The sequence below is a fragment of the Peromyscus leucopus genome, chromosome 6 (assembly GCF_004664715.2).
Source record: "Peromyscus leucopus breed LL Stock chromosome 6, UCI_PerLeu_2.1, whole genome shotgun sequence".
Taxonomy (NCBI): Eukaryota; Metazoa; Chordata; class Mammalia; order Rodentia; family Cricetidae; genus Peromyscus; species Peromyscus leucopus.
The window spans coordinates 107,604,280-107,630,818 of NC_051068.1; the positions used below are offsets into that span (position 1 = coordinate 107,604,280).

The window sequence follows — 26,539 nt, forward strand, 5'->3', positions numbered from 1 at the left end:
CAGATGTTGGATACTGCAAATACTATCTAGTTTGGTCTGGGGTGTGATTTTATAGATGCATGCATATATCAAGAATAACTGAACCGGGCAGTGGTGGTGGATGCCTTTAATCCCAGCACTCAGGAGACAAAGGCAGGCGGATCTCTATGAGTTCAAGGCCAGCCTGGTCTACAGCAAGAGTTCCCTAACAGGGCTACATAGAATATCCTGCCTCAAAAAAAAAAAAAAAAAAAAAACACAAAAACCACCAAACTCTACATTTAAGATTAGTATGCTTTATATGTGTTATACCTCAAAAGAAAGCTGGGTGGGTGCCTTTAGAAAACATTAATGAGAATAGCATGGAAAGATTACTATCGTAGTCAATTTAGAAATTATTCTTTCTTCCCTCCACCTAAGAGTGCTGGGATTAAGGCATGAATGTCCACTCCCAGCAAAATTATCCTTCAGCTTTCTTTTAAAATAGTCTGTATCCTGGCCTGGAGAAATGGCTCAGCAGTTAAAAGGCAGAGGACTGGAGTTCAGTTTCCAGCATCCATGTCAGGTGGCTCAAAGCCTGGTCCTCCAGCTCCAGAGGCTCCTGTATCTCTGACCTTCATGAGCACCTCCCTCACATAATGAGTAGTCCTCTTCTAGAGGACCCAGGTTTGATATCCACAGCCTACCTGGCAGCTCACAACTCTTTTACCTCCAGTTCCAGGAGATCTGACACCGTCTTCTGACTTCCATGGGCACCAGACATACATATGGTGCATAGACATACATGTAGTCAAAACACCCTTAACCATAAAATAAAGCAGTAATAAAAAATTAAGTCTAGGCCGGGCGGTGGTGGCGCACGCCTTTAATCCCAGCACTCGGGAGGCAGAGCCAGGCGGATCTCTGTGAGTTCGAGGCCAGCCTGGGCTACCAAGTGAGTTCCAGGAAAGGCGCAAAGCTACACAGAGAAACCCTGTCTCGAAAAACCAAAAAAAAAAAAAAAATTAAGTCTAAAAAATGAAAAATAAAGCTTTTCTTAAAGAGTCAGTGTCCTAATGTGATTTCATGTCTTCAGATTCAAGAACTTAAGGCAAATGAACTTCAACTTCTTAAGTTAAAAGGAGACGCCAGTAAAGCACAGAAGCAACTCAAGGAGCAGGGTTTAACTCTGAGTAAGATAGAGATGGAGAATTTAAACCTGGCTCAGAAGCTTCACGAAAACCTTGAGGAAATGAAATCTGTAATAAAAGAAAGAGACGATCTAAAGAGAATTGAGGAAATGCTCAGGATGGAGAAAGACCAGCTCGAGGAAAACCTAAGGGACACCATGGGAAAGGTGAGTTGTTTGCCTTCTTCCTCTCTAGAGACACCACTCTACCTGAAAGTGCAGCATCCAGAGATGGACTCTCTCTCTCTCTCTCTCTCTTCCTCACTCCTTCTCTCTCCCTCTGTGCATGTGTGTGTGTGGTGCCTGGATGCATGTGTATGTATGTCTGGTACCTGTAATGATTAGAAGAGGGTGTTGGAGCTCCTGGAACTGAAAAAAAAGCAAGTGCTCTTTTCAGCCATCTTCCCAGCCAAACAGTGTCTCTTTGAAAACTTCCTAGTGCGTACAGTACATTTGGTGCAGCAGCACCACTTCTAGGAATTTACCCAACCAGTATATTCACTGATTTCGCCAAAATACATTGTTCTGTGTAGAGTGGTTTGTGGTAACCAAAATCTAGAAGTAAGCCAAGTATCCACCCGCAAGGCACTGACTGAATGGGGCTCATCTATATGATGGAATTCTAAGTCTCATATTATTTATGTGACTCTGACCATAAAAGATGGTGACAGAGAAAACAAGTCAGGGATTCAGTGGGGAGCAGCACCGAGGGAAAGGTTGGATCAGAACTTGTGCTCTGGGTCCTTTGGATCTTTGGTTTGGTTTGGTTTAGTTTGTTTTTCAAGACAGGATCTCTCTTTATATATATCCCTGGCTGTCCTGGAACTCACTCTATAGACCAGGCTGGCCTCGAACTCAGATACCCTGCTTCTGCCTCCTGAGTACTGGAATTAAAGCCCGGCTCCTTTGGCCCTCTTGTACCCCAGGCATAAAGTAGAGCTTATTTCTAACTGAGCATACATTTTTTTCTTTGAGCGTATTAAAAGTAATTAGTCACTTAGAAGTGATAATAAAATACATAAATATGGGCTAAGGATTCCTGTCTGCTATGCGAAATGCTCAATTTTAGAAAGGTTTTGAGCACCAGTGTGAAGTTCAAAATCTTGAATTTGGATTTCAGATCAGGGGTTTTTAACCAGCAAAGTCCAGACTGCAAACACTGTAAAATCTGAAACACTGATTTCGTCAGGTACTCTGATAATGTATGTGTACATACACAACAGTAGACGTTGCCCTTCCGTGAAGAGATTCTTTATTCTGTTCTATTTTGTAATTATCTCAAGATCCAAGAACTTCAGGAAAAAGAGCTTCAGCTTCTTAAAGAGGAAGAGGATGTCAGTAAAGTTTATAAAGAAATGAAGGCAATTGAGCAGTTGAAAAATCAGTTTGAGGCTCAGAATTCGTATGTGCAAAGTGTGGGTGAAAATAACTTGGACTTGATTAAGAAAATTCACAAAAACCTTGAAGCAATAAGAATTATAGCCAAGGAAAACAGTGAGCTAATCAGGATAACAGAATCTCTCAAGGTGGAAAGAGAACAATCCCAAGACACCATAAGTCACATGCTAATGAGCGTGAGTTCAGAACCCTCGACGCCCAGTAGCTCTAAGACTGAAGCGTTAGGGGTGATTACAGTGTGTGGTATCTGGATTTGCCTGCTGTGGGTTTGGAGTTTTTCCTCTTCCTCCTAATTTTTTTTAAACTTATGTAGATACTAAACTGTGGTGGGAAACGTATAATAATTATAACACAAAAAGGAAACATTAAAGCCACAATGCTTTTCAGAAAATTAAATTCTTCATCTTTAAGAAAAGATTTATTAGATATACTATTATCCTTCTAAATTTCTGAAACAACACAAAAAGAAACTAGCATTATTTTAAGTGGAAAAATATTTCAGAGACTATATTTGCAAAAGATTAAATGCCTCCATTTCCTATACTAATAGACTTCTAGAAATAAATGGGTTTTCATGACTGAAGTTAGAAGGAAAAAAAGTAGAGATTAAAAGGGAGTTTTCTTGACTTTATTTCAGAATAATCTTTAAAAGTTTAATTCATTCCTCTAGAAAGTAGCAGAAAGTCTGTAACTTTATTTTCATGTTCGAAAGGTAAAATAGAAAGCCTAATGTGCAGTCTTATCATAAACACTAAACACTTGTGAGTCCAGTACATGTAGGGCCTGTCTAAATTGACAGACATAATTTGTTTGACAAATCTGTATCTAGCAGATAGTCTCCTGGGTATCACAGTGGCCAAGTTAAACTAATGTCTCAGTTTAAGGAGGGAGGGTATGTCTGTTCTGGGCTTTTTAATCGGACGCAGAAAGAATATGAACAAAATGTAGACTCTCCTCCCCAAGGTGGAAGAATATACAAAGCTTGGGTTTTCTGGTGTATTTAGTTGGTGACAGTAATTCTAATGTAGACATTGAGAGGTTACAAACTAGAAGTCTAAGGCCTGATGAGGAGCAAATCCTTTTCTAGATATCATGTACTTCTCGTGTATTCCTTCAGTGAGTTGAAGTCATTCACCATGTAGCTTGACAGTAATTATTACTTCCTCTTTTTGCCTATTTTAATACTGTTTTTATATTACAATGAAATATTTAATTCTGTTATTGAAACATGATGTAAGATGTAAGCATGTATAATTAGACATGTGATGTGCATGTGGTTATTGCTATGTATTTCTTTGTACCAGGACCATCAGAACCATGCAAAGAGGTTACTAGATGATGGAGAACAACACAGTATAGAACACCTTCGTGAAAAGTGCCTCAGGATAAAAGTAAGAGCCCTATAGGAGCTACGTGGCATTGTAGCTACTGTTCCAAAGGCATCCTGTCACGCCTAAGAGGATTAAAGGAAACTGGATAGTGGGTAGATGATAGCAAATGTTTTCGTAAGCAGTATGGTCTAGTACAATTATGCATGCATATACATGTACACGTATATGTACAGATGACACAGTGCAAGTTTGTGATTTGTTTTTTAAGGCCTGTGTGGGAAAGTAATCCTGAGCAAATCTCTAAAAGCAGTAAAGGTCTCCATTTACTCTGGGGGAAGAATGTGGTAGATAGGGAACTGTGGTACAAAGCTGATGGAGAAGGCTTTGTGTTCAAGGAGTTTCAGGAGAGAAAGCTAGTGAAAAGTAAGGAAAGTCGAGCTCATGGAGGAGTGGGCTGGAGTGGGCTGTGAGGCCACAGAAGGACTTGGGGTTTGCTCTGAGTAGGAGCAGCTGGAGAGTTGTACAGTGTGAGAGACACAACATGACCTACATTTGAAAAGGAAAGATGTGAATACTGAAAGTTGAGTATAAGCAGACAGCCTTTCTTTTTGTTTTTGTTTTTGTTTTCTCAACACAAGGTTTCTCTGTGTAGCTAAGGCTGTCCTTGAACTCACTCTGTAGACCAGGCTAGCCTCAAACTCACAGATCCACCTGCCTCTGCCTCCTAGTGCTGGGATTAAAGGCAAGAGCCGCTGGCCAGTGAGAGAGCCCTTTTGAAAGATGAATTTTAATCATGTAAACAGATAACGGAGAGGTAGAAGTCCAGACAGTATTAGCAGATCACAGAAATGTGTGGAGTGACTAGAGCAAGATGGGGAGGGGCAGTTGAGTCATGGTCATTGATTTATCCACAGACTCTCACTGCTTTTATAAGCATAAGCCAGCTCTCAGTCTGGTGTATGGTGCACACTAAATTTATTCAAAAGACCAAAAGAAAAGTTGGTTTTCATATATTCCTCTGGTTAGTTTTCACAACATTAAACATTGCTTCTATAATCTAAAAATTACTAATTATATCTTCTAAGCACAAAGGTCTTAATTTCTTTTTTTCCAAGAGAAGGTATTACAGTGTTCTAGTATTCATTAGAATGAACTCTAATGTCCTTTAGGAGCTCCTGAAAAAGTACTCAGAAATGGGTAATGATTATGAGTGCTTGAATCAGTTCTCTCTTGACTTCGAGAAGGAAATTAAAACCCAAAAAGAGCTGGCAATTACTGTAAAAGCAAAGCTCTCACTTCCATACTCACAAACCAAAGAGATTAAAAAGCTGCTTGCTGAGCACCAGAGATGTTCCATGGAATTCAACAGAATCCTGAAGAAACTTAAGGTACCAACTTTTTTTGTATTGGCCTTATACTGATGTAATTATAATTTCAATTGTATATTTCAATGTATTTAAGTCCTTTGGGAGTTACCATATATACTGTCTATATAATATGTATATACAAATTAATATGCATCTGAAGATCGGATTCATTCAACAAAACTTGAGCTCTGCCTGTATGCCTAGACACCATGTGAGGGTACTCAGAGTCCACATGAGTCACATCCCAAAGATCTCATAATCAGGTGAGGCAGGCTTGTGACCAGTTATAAGTGCAATTGTAGAGGTACTGACAGGTTTGTTATGTGACAGATTTTCCCTCACCCCAGACAGGGAATCCATAACAGACCAAAATACCAATTACACCAAAGTCCAATTCAACTTAGTAAACCAATGAATTAATTGGGGTTACAGTTTAGGGGGATGACTGGGACATCTGCGCTGGCCGCAAGCCCACCCCAATGGGCGATCACTCAGCAAAGCTGCACCCTGGGCCTCCTGCTCAACATGTCTCCTCCTCCAGCAGTCACTTCCTGCTGTTAGAACCCTGAGGAAGCGCCTTCGGAATCTTGAGGTTTTCCAGGAGATAGAGGGTTTCCTTAGTTGATAATCCTCTCATAGACTGTGGCAGTCGGATACCCAAAATTTATGAGGTTGGGGAACACTGTAGCATTAAAATTATCCTTACCTTAAAGCCAAACATCTAAAGATGCTTGATAAAGAAATCTTGAAGCATGTGACATTTGGGGGTTGTTAGTCAGACAAGATTGTTAGAAGAATATTTCGAAAATCCAATATGGGGCTGGAGAGATGGCTCAGCAGTTAAGAGCATTTACTGTTTGTACCCAAATTCAGCTCTTAACACCCAGGTCAAAGCAGCTCACACCACGTGAAATTCTGGCTCCAGGGCTTCTGAAGGTCTCTTCTAGGCTCCATGGACATCTAAACTCATATGCATGTACCCACATGTATACATGTAATACTATATAAAATGAAATATGTTTTTTAATCTCAAATGTCTGACAGTAGGAGATTGACAGAACAAAAAATTATTATAAGAAGGCTGGAGAGATGTCTCAGTGGCAAGACCCCTGGCTGCTCCCCAGAGAACTCAGAGTTGACTCTCAGCACCACACTGTGTGACTCACAGCCATCTGGAGCTCAAGTGCTAGGGGATCCATGGACACCAAACAAAAAATCCATGTTTAGTCACACACATAAAAATAGGAAAAAGAGAGCTTATAGAAAGTGCCATGTGACATTTTAAAACACTCCATATGAGAGGTCCCATAGGAAGTCAAACATAGAAACAGCAATCTGGAAGGGTTTCTTTCCCAAGGGGCTGAGAAGCGAAAGTTGGGGATAAAGAGTAGCTGCTTCCTTCTTCATCTCTGTCATAGTATAACTAATAAACAGGAGACCTCACCATCTCAGATGTTGTCCCCTAAATACAGTGTCTCGTTTGTCAATTTACCTCCTTCAGTACGTGTTGACCTACATTACTCGGCTGAAGGAAGAACAGCATGAGGTCATCAGTAATATCGAAATGGCTGTCATCCAGGAGGTGGAAAAGCAGAATAAACTTCAGATTAAAATGCGGAGCTTTCAACAGGCTTATGATATTCCATCCAAAGACTTAGAGAACCTCAGACTGAGCCAGGATATGGACCGCCATATTGGGGTATACTTTTTTAATGCCTTTAATGTGATTTTAAGCTTTGTAAATAGATACCTTTGTATGCATTTGAAATTACTAGGAACTCCCAGAATGATAGCTGACCCAAGGACTGTTTAGATGTTGCCAGGCCTATGTAGACAGGAAGTATATTTAACATCAACAAGTGAGAATTCAGAGAATTGTAGGTTTCCCAGGGCCTTCCTGCACCACTGACTGGAAGTCAGAATTCTTTCCTGTATCAACTCTGCAAGGACTTTCTTGCTCTCCCAACAATGTAAAGCTGGCTGCAGTTCCCAACACACATGTGAGGCCTGCCGTGTGCATAGAAAAAGAGCCACCAGAACCTATAGGTAGACTACCTCTGTCGTGTAGAATGTATTACCAGCATTCTCTTATGCACGTAATTGGAATAGTTTTAAATTAGAATTCATTTACTCTAGTATCCTAGTAAGTAGAGTACAGTGGGTATTTTTCCCCGTTATGATATTTTTATAGTTTATATGTTATTTGGGTGAAATCTTTCCTAATGTTCATATAGTTCGATACCTATTTTTCACACAGGAGATTCTCAAAGATTTTTCAGAAAATGACTTCCCCACCATAAAAACGGAATTCCAACAAGTACTAAGTAATAGCAAAGAAATGACTCAGTTTTTGGAAAAATGGCTGAGTACTCCTTTTGATGCAGAGAAACTTAAAAGTGGCATTCAAAAAGAAAACCACAGCATCTGCCAAGTGAATAACCTCTATAACAGCAAAGTAACTGTGAGTGTGATTGTTCGTCATCCGGGCTCTTTTATGCTTCTTTTATTTTTCTACTCATTCCTAAAAGGGTTAGACTGGCTAATATTTATACATAGGGGCTCTCTATGAAAGTTTTGATTATATAAAAATTTCGTCTTGTTGTCTTAGGTTTCTTCAAGGCAATTAAACCAGTTTGTACTTGGGAAGGTAGCGGGCTGTTTGCATGTGATACTGAGTTCCCACTTGGGAGATTTTGCCTCTCCTCACTGTTCTCTTCCCATTCTCCTCTCAGTGCTTGTGAGGAGTGAGCCTTTGCCCCAGTGGCCTCAGGGAAACTGAGATGTAAGTCTGCTAGGGCTGTGGGCGGCAGCTGAGGTAAAGCCACAAGCGATCCCGGCTGGCTGCATCAGGGGGACTCTGTGTACATTCACCTCAGTAGCTCCTTCACCGTCGTCACATGCTTTAATCTGAACTGTAGGTTCCAACTGTTGTTTTGTTTATGGCATGTGTGTCAGTATTTGTTTTTTTTTAGTTAAGTTTATGGAAAAATTAGCCCATCACTACAGAGAACTCTCATCTGACCCAGTCATGAATTCCAAGCTCACATCTGGTGTTGAACATCCTGTTGGCTTCTTAATGTATTGTGACATATTCCCATCATCCCAGCGTCAGCCAGCCTCTGGTGTCAAAGAGAATAGTGACTTTTGACTGTTATTGTCTACACAGGAATATAAGATTTATAGATTAATTAGCAAAAATCAGTAAATTGGGGCAAGAGAGATGGCTCAGCCAGTCAGAGCACTAGCTAGTCTTCCAGATGACCTGGGTTCAATTCCCAGCACCCACATGGTGGCTGGCTCACAGCTGTTTGTAACGCCAGTTCCAGGGGATCTGGTGGCCTCTTCTGGTCTCCATAGGCTCCAGACTCAGACATGGTACACAGGCAGACATACAGGCCAAACACCCAAACACATAACAAAGGGGTTTTAAATCAGTAAAGTATTTCTCTGTGGGCTGAGGTCTGGAAGGAAGTGGAGAGAATAGATAATTGTTAGATTTACTTTGTGAGCTCTGCTATTGCTGACTTTAACCCGCAGTTCTTCAGTTTCTCCTCCTGAGGTACTGTAAACCTAATGAAATGATCTTGCAGATCAGCAGGATCTTCTCAAGCCCTTCTTATTCACACCATTATTAACATCCAACATGTTGAAAGAGAAATGTGCATTCATTGTCTTGAGCACTGCCCTAAGACATTCTAAATAATGAATCTCGGCATGTCTACTGTCCTAGAATTCTACTGTTTTTTTAATGTAATTTTAATGTATCAATTATCTTAAAGCTGTAGTGTCTCTTACTGTTCATAGGCCATGATAAACGAGTCAACAGAGTTTGAGGAAGGAAGTGCTGCCAGATCCAAAGAATTGGAACATTACCTGAAATCACTGAAAGAAAAGACTGAACAACTATCTAAAGATTACCATACTGTGACTGTCGCCCAGTCTGCTGCCCAGGTTTATCTTACTGCACATTCTTCTACACAGTATGGTAAAAATCCTCATGTCACATCAGTAGGTGAACAACTAACATCAGAGGTATGAAACTTCCTGGAGTTTAGAGCAAATATATAGCACCAATATATTCACTAAATATGAATACACTATTGTAAATATGTGTGATGAGTTGAATTTTTACATGTGGTTGTACTGTAGTTACCATTCAACTAATTATGAAACTTGATATCATGTAAGAGCTTTCCTATGAGTTAAAGAAACAAGTCATAGTTTAAAGACTATATACAGAGTAGTTTATTGCCATGTATGGTATATCTACAGTATCCTCTAAGTTTCTTAAAACATGAATTTCAGCTAAACTATAATGTGCATGGAAAACAAGTTAGAGAAAAATAGCAATTTAGCTTATCTTTAGCTGTTGTCTTGAATATTGAGTAATATTATCATCATAAAAGCTAAGAGGCTCAAGTATAGCGGAATTGTTAGGCAAATTAACATGTGTAAGAATCAGTATCATTTGAACAACCCAGGTAGACTATTAGCTGCCTTTGCTTGGGAATTTGTCACAACAGCAAATATGCTACTGTGTTAGTATGCACTGTCTTAGTGGGAAATCAAAAGCCAATTATAGTTTATCATTTTTTCCAAAATAAATACTTAATATAAAACATCAACCATTAGCTTGACATTTACCATTAGAAACTAGAAGATTAGAAACCCACAGATTTGGGTTTTTTTTCCTCCAAGTATAACTGTATGTTTATTGGGTATGGTTGACTATTTTCATAAATTTTATACTTATTATTGCTCAGAAAATTTTTAGGGGTTGGGTGATACCCAAAAAGGTTTCATAGTCCTTGGTTAGCATCTGGGAGAACTTTATTTTCATTATGGTTTCAAGGTTTTTTTCATATGTTTTCACCTTTAAATTACTGTAGAAAGTCCAAGTGCCCTTTATTTAAAAGGTGACTGACTACTAAATGTGCTTACAACTTTGCTAACTAGTGTGTTGTGTAACTGATGTGTTCTCGCTTGCATGACTTAGAGAATTAGCCAACATGTTGTAATGTGAAATTTTGCATTCTTTTAACATGTAAAATATTATTTTCTAAGTAAAAGGACTTGTATTTGGATAAATTAAACAATATTTAACCTCATTGTTTGTTGATTGAGTCTGTGAAAACTCAATAACTAGCTACAGATGATCATTTTTGTCTTATTTAACATACTATGGATTTGCCCTATGGATCTGTGCTTTCTCTCACAGAAAATTCGGGAGCTGGAAGCCTCTTTACGAGAAGCTAAAGAGAATGCCATCCATAAGGAAGGCCAGATGGCAACAGTGAAGAAGGAACTGGCAGCGACCAAGGACTTAGTAGCAGAACTCCAGAGCCAAGTTCATGAATCCAACAAGTGCCTTGAAAACACACGGGCAACAATACAAACACTTGAGGTAAGGCAGACCAGTCTCATAAATAAAAACGTGTTTTAGCCTGTTGGATTGAGCAAATGATTGGATGCTCTGTTCCCCCCTCTTACTACAACCTTACCACGATGCCTGTGTAAGGGCTGAGTTCATTTCTCAGACTTCAAAAGGAAGTGACTGGAGGAAATGGAGTATATTTGCATGTAAAATACTGATGATTTTTAGTATAGTGGAAAAAGGAATTTCAAAATGGAATAAGCGACACATTTTAGACTGCCTCAGGCATCAGGGTTCTACAGGCAGCAGAATGATGTACCAGGATATGGCTTTGTTCTGTCCTGAAGAGAGATCCATAAATTCTTTTCATAGTTTGACTTTTTAAGATTGTTTCTGTTGCTGGGCGGTAGTGGTACAAGCCTTTAATCCCAGCACTCGGGAGGCAAAGACAGGTGGATCTCTGTGAGTTTGAGGCCAGCCTGGGCTACAGAGTGAGATCCAGGACAGGCTCCAAAGCTACAGAGAAACCCTGTCTCGAAAAAAAAAAAAAAAGATTGTTTCTGTCAATCATATTTTTAAATCTGTAGTATCCAAAATACTTATTTCAAAACTTACTCCCAAGGATATTAATTTTATCCTCTGCATACAGCCATGTAATATAATAGAGCATTTATTGATTGAAAAAGAACGTAATTTGAATAAAATCTTGGTAAATTTCTTCTTGTAACATTACAAATTGCTCAAATCAGATCGCAATGGATTTGTTTAAAATCTGAACTATACTAGACCTTTATAACCATCCTGTACAATTACTTTTTCAGAGATTATAATGACCACAAAAACTAAAGTAAAATGCTTGAATTGTAAAAAAAAAAGATAAGAACATGTAAAAAGAATGAGTTATAAGCCGGGCGGTGGTGGAGACAGAGACAGACAGATCTCTGAGTTCGAGGTCACCCTGGTCTCCAGAGTGAGTTCCAAGACAGCCAGGGCTACACAGAGAAAAATGCTATCTTGAAAAACAAAAACAAAAAAGAAATATATTTGAAAATGGGATGTAAAATGAGAAATTCACCATGTCCCAAATCAGAACTGAAATGAACCTGTAGGGATTTTCCCATATTCTTTCATTCATTTTTCTTTTTTAGATGTTTAGTATTTTTAACTGGGGGGAGTGGGAGATTAATGCAGGTGCCTGAGATGGTCAGAGGCATTGATCACCTAGAGCAGGAGTTACAGGAGCCTGTGACCTGCCTAAAGTGAATGCTGGGAAGAAACATGGGTTTTCTGGAAAAGCAGATGTGTCCTTAACTGCTGAGCCATCTCCCAGCCCCTCCATTATGAATTTCTAAATCTAGGATGGCTCAGATCAGAATCACAGAGGACTATGTTTCTAGTGGAAGAATAGTTAGCAGAAAAAAAGAGTTAACAGAATCCACCTAATCTTCAAGGGCTAAACTTAGTAGCTAGGAATTCCTATCTCAGTCTTTTTAACTAATAACGCTTGAAGGCCAGCAGGTTTTTTGTGAATATCACTCTAACCACAGGTGATACATTTGCCACACGGAGTTCTTACCATCATCATTTCTAAATCAGCTTTTCCAGTTTTGATTTCCCTGAGGCAAGAATTGTTTAGACAGTATTTTATGTGATAATGTCTTTGTATCATAGCCAAAGAATGTCTGCAATTTCTACACTTTCAGCATATACTGAAATTTTCTTGTCGGTGTGTTTGAACTTTTAAAACAGTATCTAGTCAAACAGATCAGTGGGACACAACAGAGAACCTAAAGACAGACACACTCAAAGGCAGCCCTGGGATCTTTTTAAAAAGGACAAAGGTACCTCAGTGGAGAGAGGTGACCTATCAGCTATTAATGCTGGACACCTGGACACCCATGAGCATTTCATAAGCCAGGAGTGACAGCGCACAGTTCAGGAGACTGAGGTGGGAGGATGGCATGCTCTCACTGGCCCAGGACCTGCCTGGCCAACATAGCAGGAGCCCTTCTTAAAAGACAAAAGAAGTCATGGACAGAAATGTAAATAATGAAGATAACACAGGAGAAAATATACCAGAAAGGAAATCGAACAACCTGATATGAAATGGACAAAAATTAGAATGAACTCCGCCCTGTCCACAGAAGCCCCTGGGCGCCTTCTGGTGTGTCTGTACAGTGTTGCTGCACTCCTCCTGAGGTAGTGAGAGGACTAAGGGAGAAGCACCCCTGGTGGTGTGCTTTCCAGGCCTGCCGGAAGCCCTGGGCTCCATCCCTAGCACTTCATGAAGAAGGCTTGGTGACACAAACTCTAATCCCAGCCCATGGGAAATGAGATGGGGATCAGGAGTTCAAAGTCATCTGGAGCTACATAGCAAGTCCTAGATCAGCCTGGGACAGGAGAACATGCCATGATTCCTAAAAGACTAGATGTGGTAAACCTATAGCCACCACCATACCAAAAGGAGAAAAGCTCCAATGGTTCCCACAAGATCAGAAACAAGTGTCTTCTCTCCACTCCTGTTCATTACCGTGCTTGAAATATGAGCTAAAGTAATAAGACAGTAGCTCATGAGATGGAAATAAAGGGGTAAATATAGGAAAAGAAGTCATAAAGTATCCCTCTTTGCTGATGATGTGGCTCTATACACAAAAGACCCCAAGGACCCCACAGAAAATCTCAAAACTGATAGACAGACACCTTCAATAAAGTGGTGGAATACAAAATTAACACGAATCATTTGCCTTCCTGTATAACCCCGTTTCACAGTAGCCACCCATAAATAAACCTGGGAATAAAGCTCACCAAGAATATGAAAGATCCTGTCTGTAAAACCTGGGATGTGGAGAGAGATGTAGCAAGTCATGAAAAGACACAGGCCCCTTAAAAGCATAGTTCTAAGTAAAAGCCACCTGAAAAGGCTCCCTATCTTTTAGAAAAACTTCAGACAAAACTAGGAAGACTGTAAAATGATTAGCATTTGCCAGGAGCGGGGAGAGAGAGAAAGATGAGTCAGTACAATGTGGGCAATCTAGATCCCTCCTGTAAAAGTATTAGTCCTCGGCAGGTGTGGTGCTGCTCACTTTAAAGCCGGTTCTCAAAGTCAAGCAGATCTGCAGTGAAGCCATACTTGTCTAAATAGTAAGTTCCGGGACAGCCAGGGCTACACAGCGAGACCCTATCTCGAAAACTAAACAAGATGCTAATGTTAGTTCACTTGTAGAAAATGCACTGTACTAATGTATAATTTTAGTAGAAAGTAAAAAGAAAAGGGACAAGACATGTGTGAGAGTTTTCCGCACTTTGTTTTTCTATAATCCTAAATAAAACTCTACACATCGTCAAGAGCCTGTGAGATGGCTCGGTGGGTAAGGATGCTTGCCACCAAGCCTGAGTCTGTGCCCCAGAACCCACACGGTGGAGGGGGAGAGCTAACCTTGCAAGTTGCCCAGTCCTGCACAAAAAAGTAAATGTAGAAAGCATTCAAGTATAGTCATGATTCTTTTAAGATACACAGCTTTGCAGACATGTAAGGTTATATGGACTCCCTGAGTCAAAATAGCTGTCTTTGTTTCATTGAGCTGTCCTGCCACAGAACACCCGGGAGGTTCTGTGGCCCGAGCGCCCGTCTGCTCTGTGCCCACACTGCCGCGCTCCTTTCCCTTGCTCACTCGTTTCATTTTTTTCTCTCATGTGTATGACGGTTTTTCCTGCATGGGTGTCTCTGCACCACGTGCTTGTCTGGTGCTGGAGCTAAAGTTGTGAGCTGTCCGAGGTCGTCTGCAGGAGCAGCCAGTTGCTCTTAACCACTGAGCCATGGCGCCAGCCCACATTTCATCATTTCCACTTTTCTGTTCATCTGGTAAATTATATCACATTTTCCATTGGGAAAGAATATTTTCTTAAAAAAACAGTATTTGTTTGCATATAGTTTCAGATATACTTCATATCAAATATTGGGATGTGCCTTTACTACCTTCTTGTGTTAGAAGTTGTAGGCAGTTTTCAGACATTTCTGCTACATCAAAGGCAACCACTTCACAGCTGGCAAAACCAAAACTAATCATTGTTTTTCTTTACTTGTTTTTCTATGACAGGACAAAGTTGCCTTAGGAGCTCTGCCCTATAAAGAAGAAATTGAGGATCTCAAAATGCAGCTGGTGAAGATTGACCTAGAAAAGAAGGAAAATGCCAAGGGATTCGAAGTAGAGTAAGTCTGTCTTTGGCTTTGTTGAACATGGCTTTAGTCACATAGCATTGCTTTATAAACTTCACAAAAATCTTTGTATTTGTTTACTTTTTAGAAAGTAATTTGTAAAAATGTTTCTTTACGTTTAAAAAATATGTAAGCACTCATAAGTTTCAAGTTCATTAAAGTGTGGTTACCTGTAGAAATTATTAAAAAATTGAGCACAGTCTGGCTGCAGTATAGCTAACAGTAAGGTGCTTGCCTAACATGTCCCAAGCCCTGCTTTCAATCCCCAGGGCTGAAAAAATAAGCTTGATTCTCATCAGTTAGCAGGGTGTCTTTGAATAGTTCTGCCTCAGTGGTATCTGAATCAAAACTTAAAGGTGACTTGTCATCCTTCAGAGTGGATATTGAGAGCCTTTGCTTTTTGTGTGTGCACGGGTGTTTGATTGACTGAGGTTTCAGCTTGGTTCTATCAATTCCCTTTTTTCTCCTAATGCGTTTTTGTGTAAAGATTGTTTTCTTCTGGTACTTGGGACCCCACAGCATATCCTCTTTTTACCATAATAGCATACTTATAAAATACAGTCAGCATGTATTGTCATAGTTTTTGGTGTTTTGAGACAGGGTTTCTCTGTATCCCTGGCTGTCCTAGAACTTACTTTGTAGACCAGGCTGGCCTCAAACTTAGAGACCACCTGTTTAGTGGGACTGAAGGCCTATGCCACAACACCCAGCACTATTTTCATTGTTTTTAAGAACAGCATAATTTTTTTTTAAAGATTTATTTATTATGTATACAGTGTTCTGTCTGCATGTATCCCTGCAGGCCAGAAAAGGGCACTAGATCTCATTACAGATGGTTGTGAGCCACCATGTGGTTGCTGGGAACTGAACTCTCAAAGAGCAGCCAGTGCTCTTAACTGCTGAACCATCTTTCCAGCCCAAGAACAGTATAATTTTTAATACAGGATTATAGCTGATCATTTCTGATTAATTCTTGAATTGCTGACTGAATTCATAGAGTATCCCTTTCTCCTGGGGAGCAGTATAGAATTTGGCTTTTGACTCCTTTGCCCCAAGTCAGAGCTGCAGTGAAGATTTGCTTTCCTGATAGTATGGAAATGAGTGGTTTGGTTTGGCTTGCTTTGGTTTGGTTTTCCTGTTCCTTTTCATTCTCTGGTGATTTTCTGTTTATATCACTCATGGTAATAGTTCATAGTGTCTCCAAAAATAATTTTGTTCAGTAGATAACTAATGCCTATTACATTTATTAGAAGTTTTAAATGACTTGGTTTCTCAATAATAAAGCTGGACTGTTCGGACAGCTAAACAGAATGGTTGCATTTGTGTGTAGCCTTCAGACCTGAGCTGTAGTCCAGGGACTGGTGTGCTACAGCATAAGGTGTCATGTCAGTGTGGCACATCAACTTAGAAAACCCTCGGCAACAGTTCTGTTTACCTTCCACTTCAAATCACCTGGACATTGACATATTTTCATTATCTTACTCCTGTTAGAGTTCGTTCTATAAAAGCCACTATTGAACATCAAAAAGAAGTGATAAGGCAGCTGAGAGAAAATCTTAGAAGAAATCAACAAGCCCAGGATACCTCAAGTAAGTTGAAGAAGACAGATTTTTTTCTCTCCTACAATACATCCCAACTGCAGTTTCCCCTCCCTCCACTTCTCCGAGTTTCCCACCACCCCTCTCCCCCAGATCCACTCCTCCTCCGTTTCCCTTCAGAAATGAGCAGGCCTCCTAAGAGCTTCACACATCACTCAAGTATTGACTTCTGTAAGAATGGCTCAACTATCCAGGGAAAACTTACTTCCCAATACAAACCAAACACATCCAAGGAGGTTTTAGCTATATGCATACAACTAAGAAATTCCAGTTGCTACATAATAACAGTGAATAAGTATTAGCTGATCTGCTCATAAATTGATACTACGTTGATAATTACATGAAAACTGAAATTTGCCACCGACATAGTTTGGGGATTGAAGGGTCCAATTTCTTTCTGTATACTCCTTGCAGCAGCTTTTTTCTTTTCTTTCTTTTTTCTGTCATGTGCTTTGTTAGAGGAAGAATGCTGACTGGGTATTGGAGCACCTTTATGTACTAGAATGAGCATTAGCTAAAAATTGGGGGAAAGTCTTTGGACTGAGTGCCCTCGGCGACCAAGTGAACTAACCTGACCTTCATACACACGAGCATCAAACCAGCAGGTGTAGGAAAGCACTTTGAGAAATCTAAATGCCCAACAAAATATAGCATATCTGTGTTATGCTTCTTCTCAAAAGAAAATAGAAAGGGGAGAATTAACCTCTCTGAGGAATGATAATTTGTCACTAAATACAGAGTAGTCAGCCCTGGAATCGTGTATGCAAGCCATACAAAAAGACTCAGTAGGTTGAATGTTTATGTTTATATGTGTAACAGTATCAAAGAAAGAAAGAAACCATCGATTTGAGAGGGAATAGTAGGGGTGTGGCAGGGGTGGAAGGGAAAAAGGCAAGAAGGGAAGTGATGTAATTAGTTTTTAAATGTAATAGAAAATGAAAACAATATGTTAAATATGTTGTCTGGTATCTAATGTGGCCTGAACTTCCTAAGTGTCTATTGCAGTGATCTTGGTTCCTGACTGGAAAGCTTCAAAGGATAAAATAGAAGTGACTGGTATAAGATGGAATCTCAAAGTAGTTTTAATTTGTATTTCCCTGATAGCTAAGAATTTGAAGATTTCTTTAAGTCAGTGGTTTTCCACCTGTGGGTCCTGACCCCCAGAGGGGTCACATTTTAGATATCTTGCATATCAAATACTTAAATTGCAATTCATTAACAGTAGCACAATTACAATTGTGAAGTGGCAATGAAATAATTTTGTGGTTGGTATCATCACAACATGAGGAACTGGATTAAAGAGTCACAGTGTTAGGAAGGCTGAGAACCACTGCTCTGTTTCTTGGTCTTTTGTGTTTCATCTTTGATAACTCTGTTTAGTTCTATACCCCATTTTTAAATTGGGTTATTTGTTTTCTTGATGTTCAGGGTTTTTTTTAGTTCTTTTTATATTCTAGATACTAACTTTCTGTCAGATGGACAATTGGTAAAGTTTTTTTTCCAGTTGCAAGCTGCCATTCTACTAGTATGATGGTGTCCTTTGCTATACACAAGACTTTTTAGTTTCATAAGGTCTCATTTATTAATTGCTGGTCTTAATGCTCTGCTATCAGGGAGGGTCCTGTTCAGAAAGTCTTTTCCAGTGCAGGCCTAGTCCCTGCTTTCTCTCCTGTCACGTTCAGGGTATCTGGCCTTGTGTTGAGGGTCTCAATCCATTTGAGTTGAGTACTGTGCAAGGTGACAGATAGGAAACTAGTTCCCCTCTCCCTGCAGCCCTCCAGTTTGACCAGCAACGTTTGTTGAAGATACTGTTTTCTCCAGTGTGTAGTTTTGGCTTTGTCAAAACCCAGGTGTCCATAGGCTTGTGGACTTATATTTGGGTCTTCAGTTCTATTCCTTTGATCATCATGTCTGATTTTATACCAATACCATGCTGTTTTTATTACTATATAGATAGCTCTGTGTTATCATTTGAAATCTGGGATGGTGATAACTCTAGCAGTTCCTTCATTATTCAGGATTGTTTAGCTATCTCAGGTTTTTTATGTTTCCATATGACATTTAAATTTTTTTTCCATTTCTATGAAGAATTGTGTTGGAATTTTCATGGAGATTGCACTGATCTAGAGATCACTTTTGGTAGCACAGCCTTTTTCACAATATTAATCTTACTGATCCATGAGCATGAAAGATGTTTCCATTTTCTGATGTCATCTTCGATTTCTTTCTTTAATGTCTTAGTTTTTATTGTACAAGTCTTTTCTTGTTTGATTAGAGTTATTCCAGGATTTTTTTTAGGAAGTTTACTGATTTTTGTATGTTGATTTTTGTATCCTGCTACTTTGCTGAGAGTATTTGTTATCTGTAAAAGTTTCCTAGTGGAATCTTTAGAGTCTCTTATATATAAAATCGTATCTGCAAATAAAGGATGCTTGGACTTTTCCCTTTCCTATTTATATCCCCTTAATCTCCTTCAGTTGTCTATTCCTCTCAAAAAGACCTGGAACACTATATTGAACAGGAGGGGAGACTGGGCGTTCTTGTCTTGTACCTGATTTCAGTAACAGTCAAGACTATGACTGTGGGGATGCTGTAGACACTCTTTATTATTTTGAGGTATGTCCCTCCTATCCTAGTCTCTCAGAACTTTTATCATGAAGGAAGGTTGGATTTTGCCAAGGGCCTTTTCTGCATCTAATGAGTTGCTCATCTCTAATTCACTGGGACACTGGAGCAGTTCTGATTTTCAGAGATGTCTGCCTGTATTGTGCCTGAATGATAAAAATGTCCATCACTAATCTCCTCACATACCCTCTCTGTCTCTTTAACTAACTGCTGATGACCACGTGGGTTGTTAGATAAGTAACACCTCCATATTTATGCAGTTTTGTCCACAATACTGACAGTTTTACTCTCATCTGGAGGTGTGTTTAGTTGAGTGTGTGCTGAGCACTTGCAATGTACTGAGTGACTTTGGGGCAGTCACTGCACGGCCTGCAGCAAGGTAGCAGGTAACAAGCCCCACAGGTGATTAGAGCATAGGTCGATCGACTCAGGAGAGCTCTGGTTATAAAAGGCTGCTGTTGCTATAATGGGATGGAAGGTGCGGTAATGTGAGTATTGGAGGCAGATTGTAGGGAAATGAAGAATGATGGTCAGTAGACTGAGGAGAAACAGAAAAGCAGACATGACTTCCAGGAAATGGTTTCCATAGTGGCCTGTTGCAGTTTTTAATACTTCTTTTTTTGAGCATTAGAGCTAATTAAGATTATCTGCCTGGCTGGACATGGTGGCACATTGTCTACATATAGTTCAGCACTCAGGAGATTGACGAAGGAAGATCAGTTCCAGTCCAGAGCCAGCCTGGGCAGCACAGAAACAGAAGAGGATCAACCTGTGTGTATGTTTGCCTCTTTCAGTGGTAGCAGAACATGACTCTCAGCCTTTGCGTAAACCCTTAACCTGTGGAGGTGGCAGTGGTATTGTACAAAGCACCAAAGCTCTTATTTTGAAAAGTGAATATATAAGGATGGAAAATGAAATTTCTAAGTTAAAGCAGCAAAATGAACAGCTAATAAAACAAAAGAATCAACTATTAAGGTAAGTTCTATCTAAGCTCAGGTGTGATGGTACATAGCTTTAATCCCAGCACTCTAGAGTTCAAAGCCAGCCTGGTCTACATAGTAACTTTTTGGTCAGCCAAGGCTACATAATATGGAGAGCTGTCTCAAAAAACACAAAAACAAACAAAAAAGAAGCCAAACAAACAAAAAAGGCAAGTTTTGTTTGCATGACCTATCCTGTTGATGGCTACATGTGTTGGAACTATTTGTACATATTTTCTGCAATTGTCAACCTTTCACTAATTTGAGGGAAAGCAATTTTTAGAGATTGTGTAATAAATGTTTATTTTAAAAGAAATGGGAATAACCAGGCAGTGATGACCCATGTCTTTAATCCCAGCACTTAGGAGGCAGGGGCAGGCAGGTCTCTGAATCTGAGGTCAGTCTGGTCTGCAGAGCAAGTTCCAAGACAGCCAGGGCTACTAAGAGAAACCCTGTGAAGAAAGAAAGAGAATCAAACGGGAATATCCTGGCTCCATTTCACATTTGCTATTCATTAACTGTGCAGACTTGTACATGTGGGGGCCAGAGGTCGGTGTGAGTGTCTTCCTCAGCTGCTTTTCTGGCGTGTTTTGAGACCAGGTCTCTCACTGATTCAGCTATCCTGGCTGACCAGCAAACCCCAGAGGGCTTCCTGCCTCTACCTCCCCAGCACTGGATACAGACATGTATTATGCACCCAGGTTTTCTTTTAACTCGGATTCTAGGAATTCAGCTTAAGTACTTGACCTGCTAAACCATCTTCCCAGCTATTCTGAACTATTTTTAAGTAGGTCAAGAACCAGGAAATGAATACCATTGAGAAGACAGCTTCCACAGTCAATGAAGCTGTATCCCACAGAGGACTCCGAGTCCATTATTTACAGGCCCTATTTACAGACAAACTTAAAACACTGCAGCTCCTCCTACCATAGAAGAGTAGAACGTTTATGCAAAGAGTCACTGAATAAAATATCCCCGGCCAAAGAAGTTAACAACTACATCTTTTGCATTGAGTAACATTAAGCAAAAACAAAGGGCCAAACATTGTATGGCTGCAATTCCAGAACTCAGGAGGCAAAGACAGGAAACTTATGAGGTCAAGGCCATTAGAACTTACTGAGACCCTGTCCCAGCAAAAAACGATAAGCAGGGTATGGTTAACTTAAATTACATTCTGAAGGAAGAATCTGATCGTATACAGATAGATTCAGGAAGGTGAAGCAGTTGCAACCAAACAAGTGAAGAGAAATTAGAATAGATGAAAATATACTTGTGTAAAGGTTCAATAAGCATTCTATAAACCTAACTACAGTAGCATATAAACCACTCAATGTTATAGACTCATTCAAAAACCTGAATTAAACTTTGAATTTTTTTTTAATTTTTTCAGACTCCATTATCAAAATTTATTTTGTGTTGGACATTGGTGGCCTTTAATTCCAGCACTCAGGAGGCAGAGACAGACAGATTTCTGTGAGTTCTAGGCCATCCTGGGGAAAAAAAAAAGAAAGAAAAAAGAAACCCTGTCTCAAAAAAACAAAAACAAACAAACAAAATTGTACTTTAATTCTTCAATTTATATAGTTCCTTTTCACTTTTGAACCATGGAAGTAGTCTAGACAGAAAGCATTGGGGTGAAATTAAAATGCAAATGTAACAAAATGGTAAGTTTCATGTTCAAGGTTTTAGTGGGGTGGGGTTCTTTTTAAGTTTCCTCCATACCCACACTTGAGAATTGAGTTGTCTGCACTTTCTGCTTCCATTCAAGTGAAAACCCTCAGCTCTCCAAGGAGTTTAAAACCTGCAAGGAAGGAAGCCTTAAAAAAGACACTTACAGAGAAGCAGCTCGTGAGAATTCTCCAAAGTCTCCTAAAGTGACTGGGGCAGATTCTAAAAGGAGACAGCGCACACCTTCTCGGTGCAGGGAACCGAAGTTCCAGGATCCTGTGCCAAAAGAGTCACCAAAATCCTGGTTTTTTGATAACCGGTCCAAGTCTTTACCAGCACCCCATCCGATTCGCTATTTTGATAACTCCAGTTTAGGACTGTGCCCAGGTAGGTGAATGCACAGGTTGCTGGGTATCACTGGGGACAGCAGATGGAACTCGTGTGTCTGGCTCAGCAGGCCGGTGCACCGCTTCATCTGCAGAGCCTGAGTCAGAACTCAGGTTCTGTTGTCGTGGTTACACAGTTACATGGTGTTTCCAGACTTGGGTTCGCTCTGTTCCCTTGCCGCTTGCTGTCATTGTCACAGTTACAGAAGCACGGCATCTGACTTCACCCACTCAGTCTGTACCCAGCTCAGAGTCAGACCGCTAGTGTTCTGTGACATGCACATTCTTGTAGTCCACTTTGTCTGTGAGAGATTCATCCCAGGACCCCAGGGGACGCGGAAATCCTGGATAGCATAATCCTATGTACTGCTGGGGTTTTGTTTGTTTGTTTTTTTATATGCATACAGATTATAGGAAAAGCTCCCCTTTTCCCATTAGCATGTTCAAACTGCCAACATCGCTACTGTTCTTCATGGACTATTAAGTAAAATAAGAGTTCCTTCTATACAAGCTTCTCCACCAAACACATGTGCCAATCACCCTTTCTTCCTTAACCGCCTGCTTCCATGTCCTTTCTGCTTCCTGCTGTGCTTGCCTGTGTGTGTATTTGAATGGGGTTAATTTGTCTTTATTTTCTTTGTCAGAGGAACCAGCTGCTGAAGTAGAGAATGTGGATCCTAGGGCAGACCTTTGTCAGCCCTCCTCAGGAAGAGATGGGCCCGAGTGCAAAATGCAGTAGATGCCCCACCCACGGCGTCCTTTGGAATGGCTTTCTTCATGTGTCTACCCTAACAGTGATGCTGCAGTCCAACTTAATATCAGCCTAATTTTCACTTTGCCATTATAATTAGAAGATGGAGGAAAAAGAAACTAATTTATTCCAGTTATTTAGAATAATGATAGCAGTACCTTCTTGTATTTGTGATACTCCCAAAAATTGAACTGTTTTATTTATTTTTATATATTGAAAGAATAAAGTTCTTAAATCTTCAGGCTTTTCATAGCACATAAATTAATGTAAAGCTTTGTTGTATGATGAAATTTTTCCTGGGAAGATGCAACACACATGTCTACTCACCCCAGATAGAGAGCCCACGACAGACCGAGTATGAATACCACCTGTGACTTTCCAGCCACAAGTTTGCTTTCTGACTTCCAGTGCTCCATGAACTCCATCTCATGGAGCAGCCTTAACCAGAAGACTGTTGGTCTTCCCCATGACAGCCAAGCCACTACTGCACAAGCAAATACATTGTACCTGGCATGTTGGAATTTTAGCACACATGGTCCATAGGAATGTTGATGACAGTTCACCAGCAACCTACATGGCCCCCTCTGGCACTGTGAAAGCTGTCTCCAGTTCAGTCCCAGCTTAATTTCTCCCTGTCTTGCAGCCACATGCAGTGTCTCCAGGAATGGGGTCTTACCATCTAGTTTTCCTATACAACAGCAGTAGCAATAGCCTTTATGGTTTGTGAGGCCTAGAGGGCCCTTGCTCCATATCCTCACCAGCATGAGATGCCATTGTGGTTTTGATCTTAGCCAATCTTAAGAGGTGTAAGATGGAATCTGAGTCTTTGATTGGCATTTCCCTGATGGATAGCCAGAAACTGGAAATAAGTAGATGTCCCTCAACTAAAGAATGGATAAAGAAATGTGGTACATCTACACAACAATGACATGAAATTTGCAGGCAAAACTCAGAAAGACAAACATGGTATGTACTCACTTATAAGTAGATATTAGCTGTAAAGTAAAGGATGACTGTGCTACAATCCAGACCCAGACAGGCCAGGTAACAAGGAGGGCTCAGAGGGGATGCTTGGCTCTCTCTGGGGAAAGGAAATAGAATAGATGTCAAGGGTGGGAATAGAAACAGGAGGTATCCATGGTCACTCCAAAGTGTAATTCAGGCTTAACAACAGCAGCAGGGGAGCGAGCATCAGATGACCTGACTGCTCTGAGGCTTTGTTGAAGCCTCATTTATTGTTACACAAATTACACCTCTAGCAGGTCAATCTCTGAATACCAAACCCTCTTATCCAGAGTTGTTGGAAAGAACCATTTGCCTAAGCGGTTCTGGTTCTCCGTCATGAGACCTGGTTTGCCAGGTTCTCTCAACTAAGTTATGTAAAGGCTCTGGAATTCCTTCAAAAGAACAACTCTTGAATAAGAATCACTGACTTTAAACAAAAGGTAGTTCAAAGCCTAGGTGCTAGCACTCAGGAATTCAAGTCAGATGCAGTGGCTCTTTGGGATCTCAATACAGGAGGATCAAGAGGTGGGGTGGAGGGGGAGAGTACTGGAAGAGATGACTGAGCTAGAAACCTAGTGTGACCCTAGCTAAGACTACTAGGAATCGGGGATATAGAGCCTGAACTGGCCATCTCTTATAACCAGACAAGACTTCCAGGAAGGGACTGGGATACCAGCAAAGCCACAAAACCTTCAACCTGAAATTTGCCCTGCCTACAAGATGTCCTGTTGTACCCATTTCTCGAAACCCCCAGAGACCACCAAAGAGCCAATTTCTGATGCAAGCACATAAGGGTCCTTTTATTCAGGTTCAACCTGGGCCACCGCATGGCAGATGGAAGGAAATGTGGCACAGCAGCAGCCACAAGCCCAGGTATAGAGAGTTTTTATAGGGAAAAACAAGCCAGGAGTTGGCAACTTGGGATTGGGTTGAAGGGATATGGGGCAAGGTGACTTTTTGAAACTATGGGTCTAGACTTTGGGCATGAAACCACATTTGAAACCATTGGGTTAGACTTTTGGTGGGGAACCACAACCCGCTGAACAAGATCGTCTGGACTGCTCAGCAGGATTATCTAGATATCTCCAAGGGCCATAAACCGCAGACAGGATGTCTGCAGGAGGATACTGCTCTGTATCTGTTGGAGTTGTCATAGTACATTCCTGAGGTCCTTCCTGGAACTGAGTACAGTGGATGGTCTGAGATGGTGGCCTTTCCCTAAGATGGAGCCTGTAAAGTCAAGTCTAGATGGCCCTTTCCCTAAGATGGAGGCTGTAAAGTCAAGTCTAGACCTTCACAGTGCTGGGGTAAGTGTGGTGTAGAAATTGTGGGAATGGCCAACCAATGGCTGGTCCAGTCTAAGACCAATGCCACAAGATCGAGCCCACCCCTGACACTACCTGGAGCACCAGGACACAGGATGGATAGCCCAGAGACCTAGGCTAGAACCAAACACAACTGGCTGAAGCACGAACCTAATTAGTCTTAATCAATAAAAACCTGGAGTCAGATATCGAAGGTGAAAGATAGAGAAGCAGAGCAGCAGCCACCAGAAAATTCTTACCTCTATGAAATCTCAGACCAAATGGATGAGATCCTGTTTCTATGAATCCTCAGACTGGGGCTGAGATCCTATCTCTACCTCCCAAGTGCTGGGATTAAAGGTGTGAGCCACCACTGCCTAGCTCTGTTTCTCTTTTAGACTGGTTCAATCTCTACTGTAGCTCAGAGTAGCCTTGAACTCCTGAACTTCCTGCTTCCTCAGCTCAAGTGCTGGATTAAAGGTGTGTGCCACCCCTGCCTGTCCTCTGTGGTTAATGGTTAGCTCTGCTCTCTGATCTCCAGGCAAGCTTTATTTGTCAGGATACAAATGAGATATCATACAACAGCTGGCCAAAAAAAAGTCAATGCCTTGCCTTTATTTCGTGTTCCTTCTACCTTGCTAAAAACCATTACATTACATTCCTGAAGCTAGCCACCAAGGTCTATTCCCTTATTTGTCCAATTCTTCCTCCTGAGGCTCACTACCAAGGTTCAGCTATCAAAGTATTGAAGTCCAGCAATCAAAGCCCCCATTGCCTCACCTAATTAACATGCCCAATTAAAATTAAACACCCCATCCTAACACAGGGTTTCCCCTTGTACCTTTATATTGTCCCAGAGGGACAGAGAACAGAGAATAAGCCAAAGACAGGAGACAGAGGACAAGAGAGAAGGGGAAGGGAACAAGAGAAAGGGGCAGGGTATTTGTCCTGGAGAAACAAAGAACAGCCTCTGGATAGAGAGGAGACAGAGGTTGGCACATAGGAAAATGGCAGTTTATAATCTAATGGTTTTTAGCAAGGCAGAAGGAAGACAAAAGAGGGGCAAGGCCTGCCAGCGCCATGTTTGCCAGGCCCAGGCTATCTAGAGTCCCTTCATTCCCACCTTCCTGTTTTGTTATTGGGTCACTAGGTGCTGAGGAAGTGGGTGTTGTTCTCTCTGGCTGCTTCCTGCTGACACTAGAATGTTGCTGTTTGGGGCCCCAAGGAAGCTGGGTTTGGGTCAGGGCCAGGAAGGGCAGGCTGTGTCAATCAATGTCCAATGTCATCGGGTTTTTCTTTGGGCCGCCAGCTCACAGATAATGACACAAGGCCATTAGTTTAGGCTTGTTCCACTAGATCTTATAACTTAAATTAACCTGCTTTTATTAA

At 40.8% G+C, this 26,539-nt stretch overlaps 1 protein-coding gene across 1 annotated transcript in view; it reads left to right on the forward strand.

Moving 5' to 3' along the window:
* Nucleotides 1–23,106, forward strand: part of Cenpe (centromere protein E) — a 62,185-nt gene extending 39,079 nt beyond the window's left edge. Inside the window, 12 exon segments of the mRNA XM_028857287.2 lie at nucleotides 1,055–1,315; nucleotides 3,850–3,936; nucleotides 5,046–5,264; nucleotides 6,745–6,942; nucleotides 7,501–7,704; nucleotides 9,048–9,275; nucleotides 10,462–10,647; nucleotides 14,715–14,827; nucleotides 16,325–16,422; nucleotides 19,851–20,031; nucleotides 21,805–22,091; nucleotides 22,735–23,106. Coding sequence (XP_028713120.1) covers nucleotides 1,055–1,315; nucleotides 3,850–3,936; nucleotides 5,046–5,264; nucleotides 6,745–6,942; nucleotides 7,501–7,704; nucleotides 9,048–9,275; nucleotides 10,462–10,647; nucleotides 14,715–14,827; nucleotides 16,325–16,422; nucleotides 19,851–20,031; nucleotides 21,805–22,091; nucleotides 22,735–22,829 — 2,157 coding nt within the window. The 3' untranslated portion in view covers nucleotides 22,830–23,106.
* The last annotated feature ends 3,433 nt before the right edge of the window (nucleotides 23,107–26,539 follow it).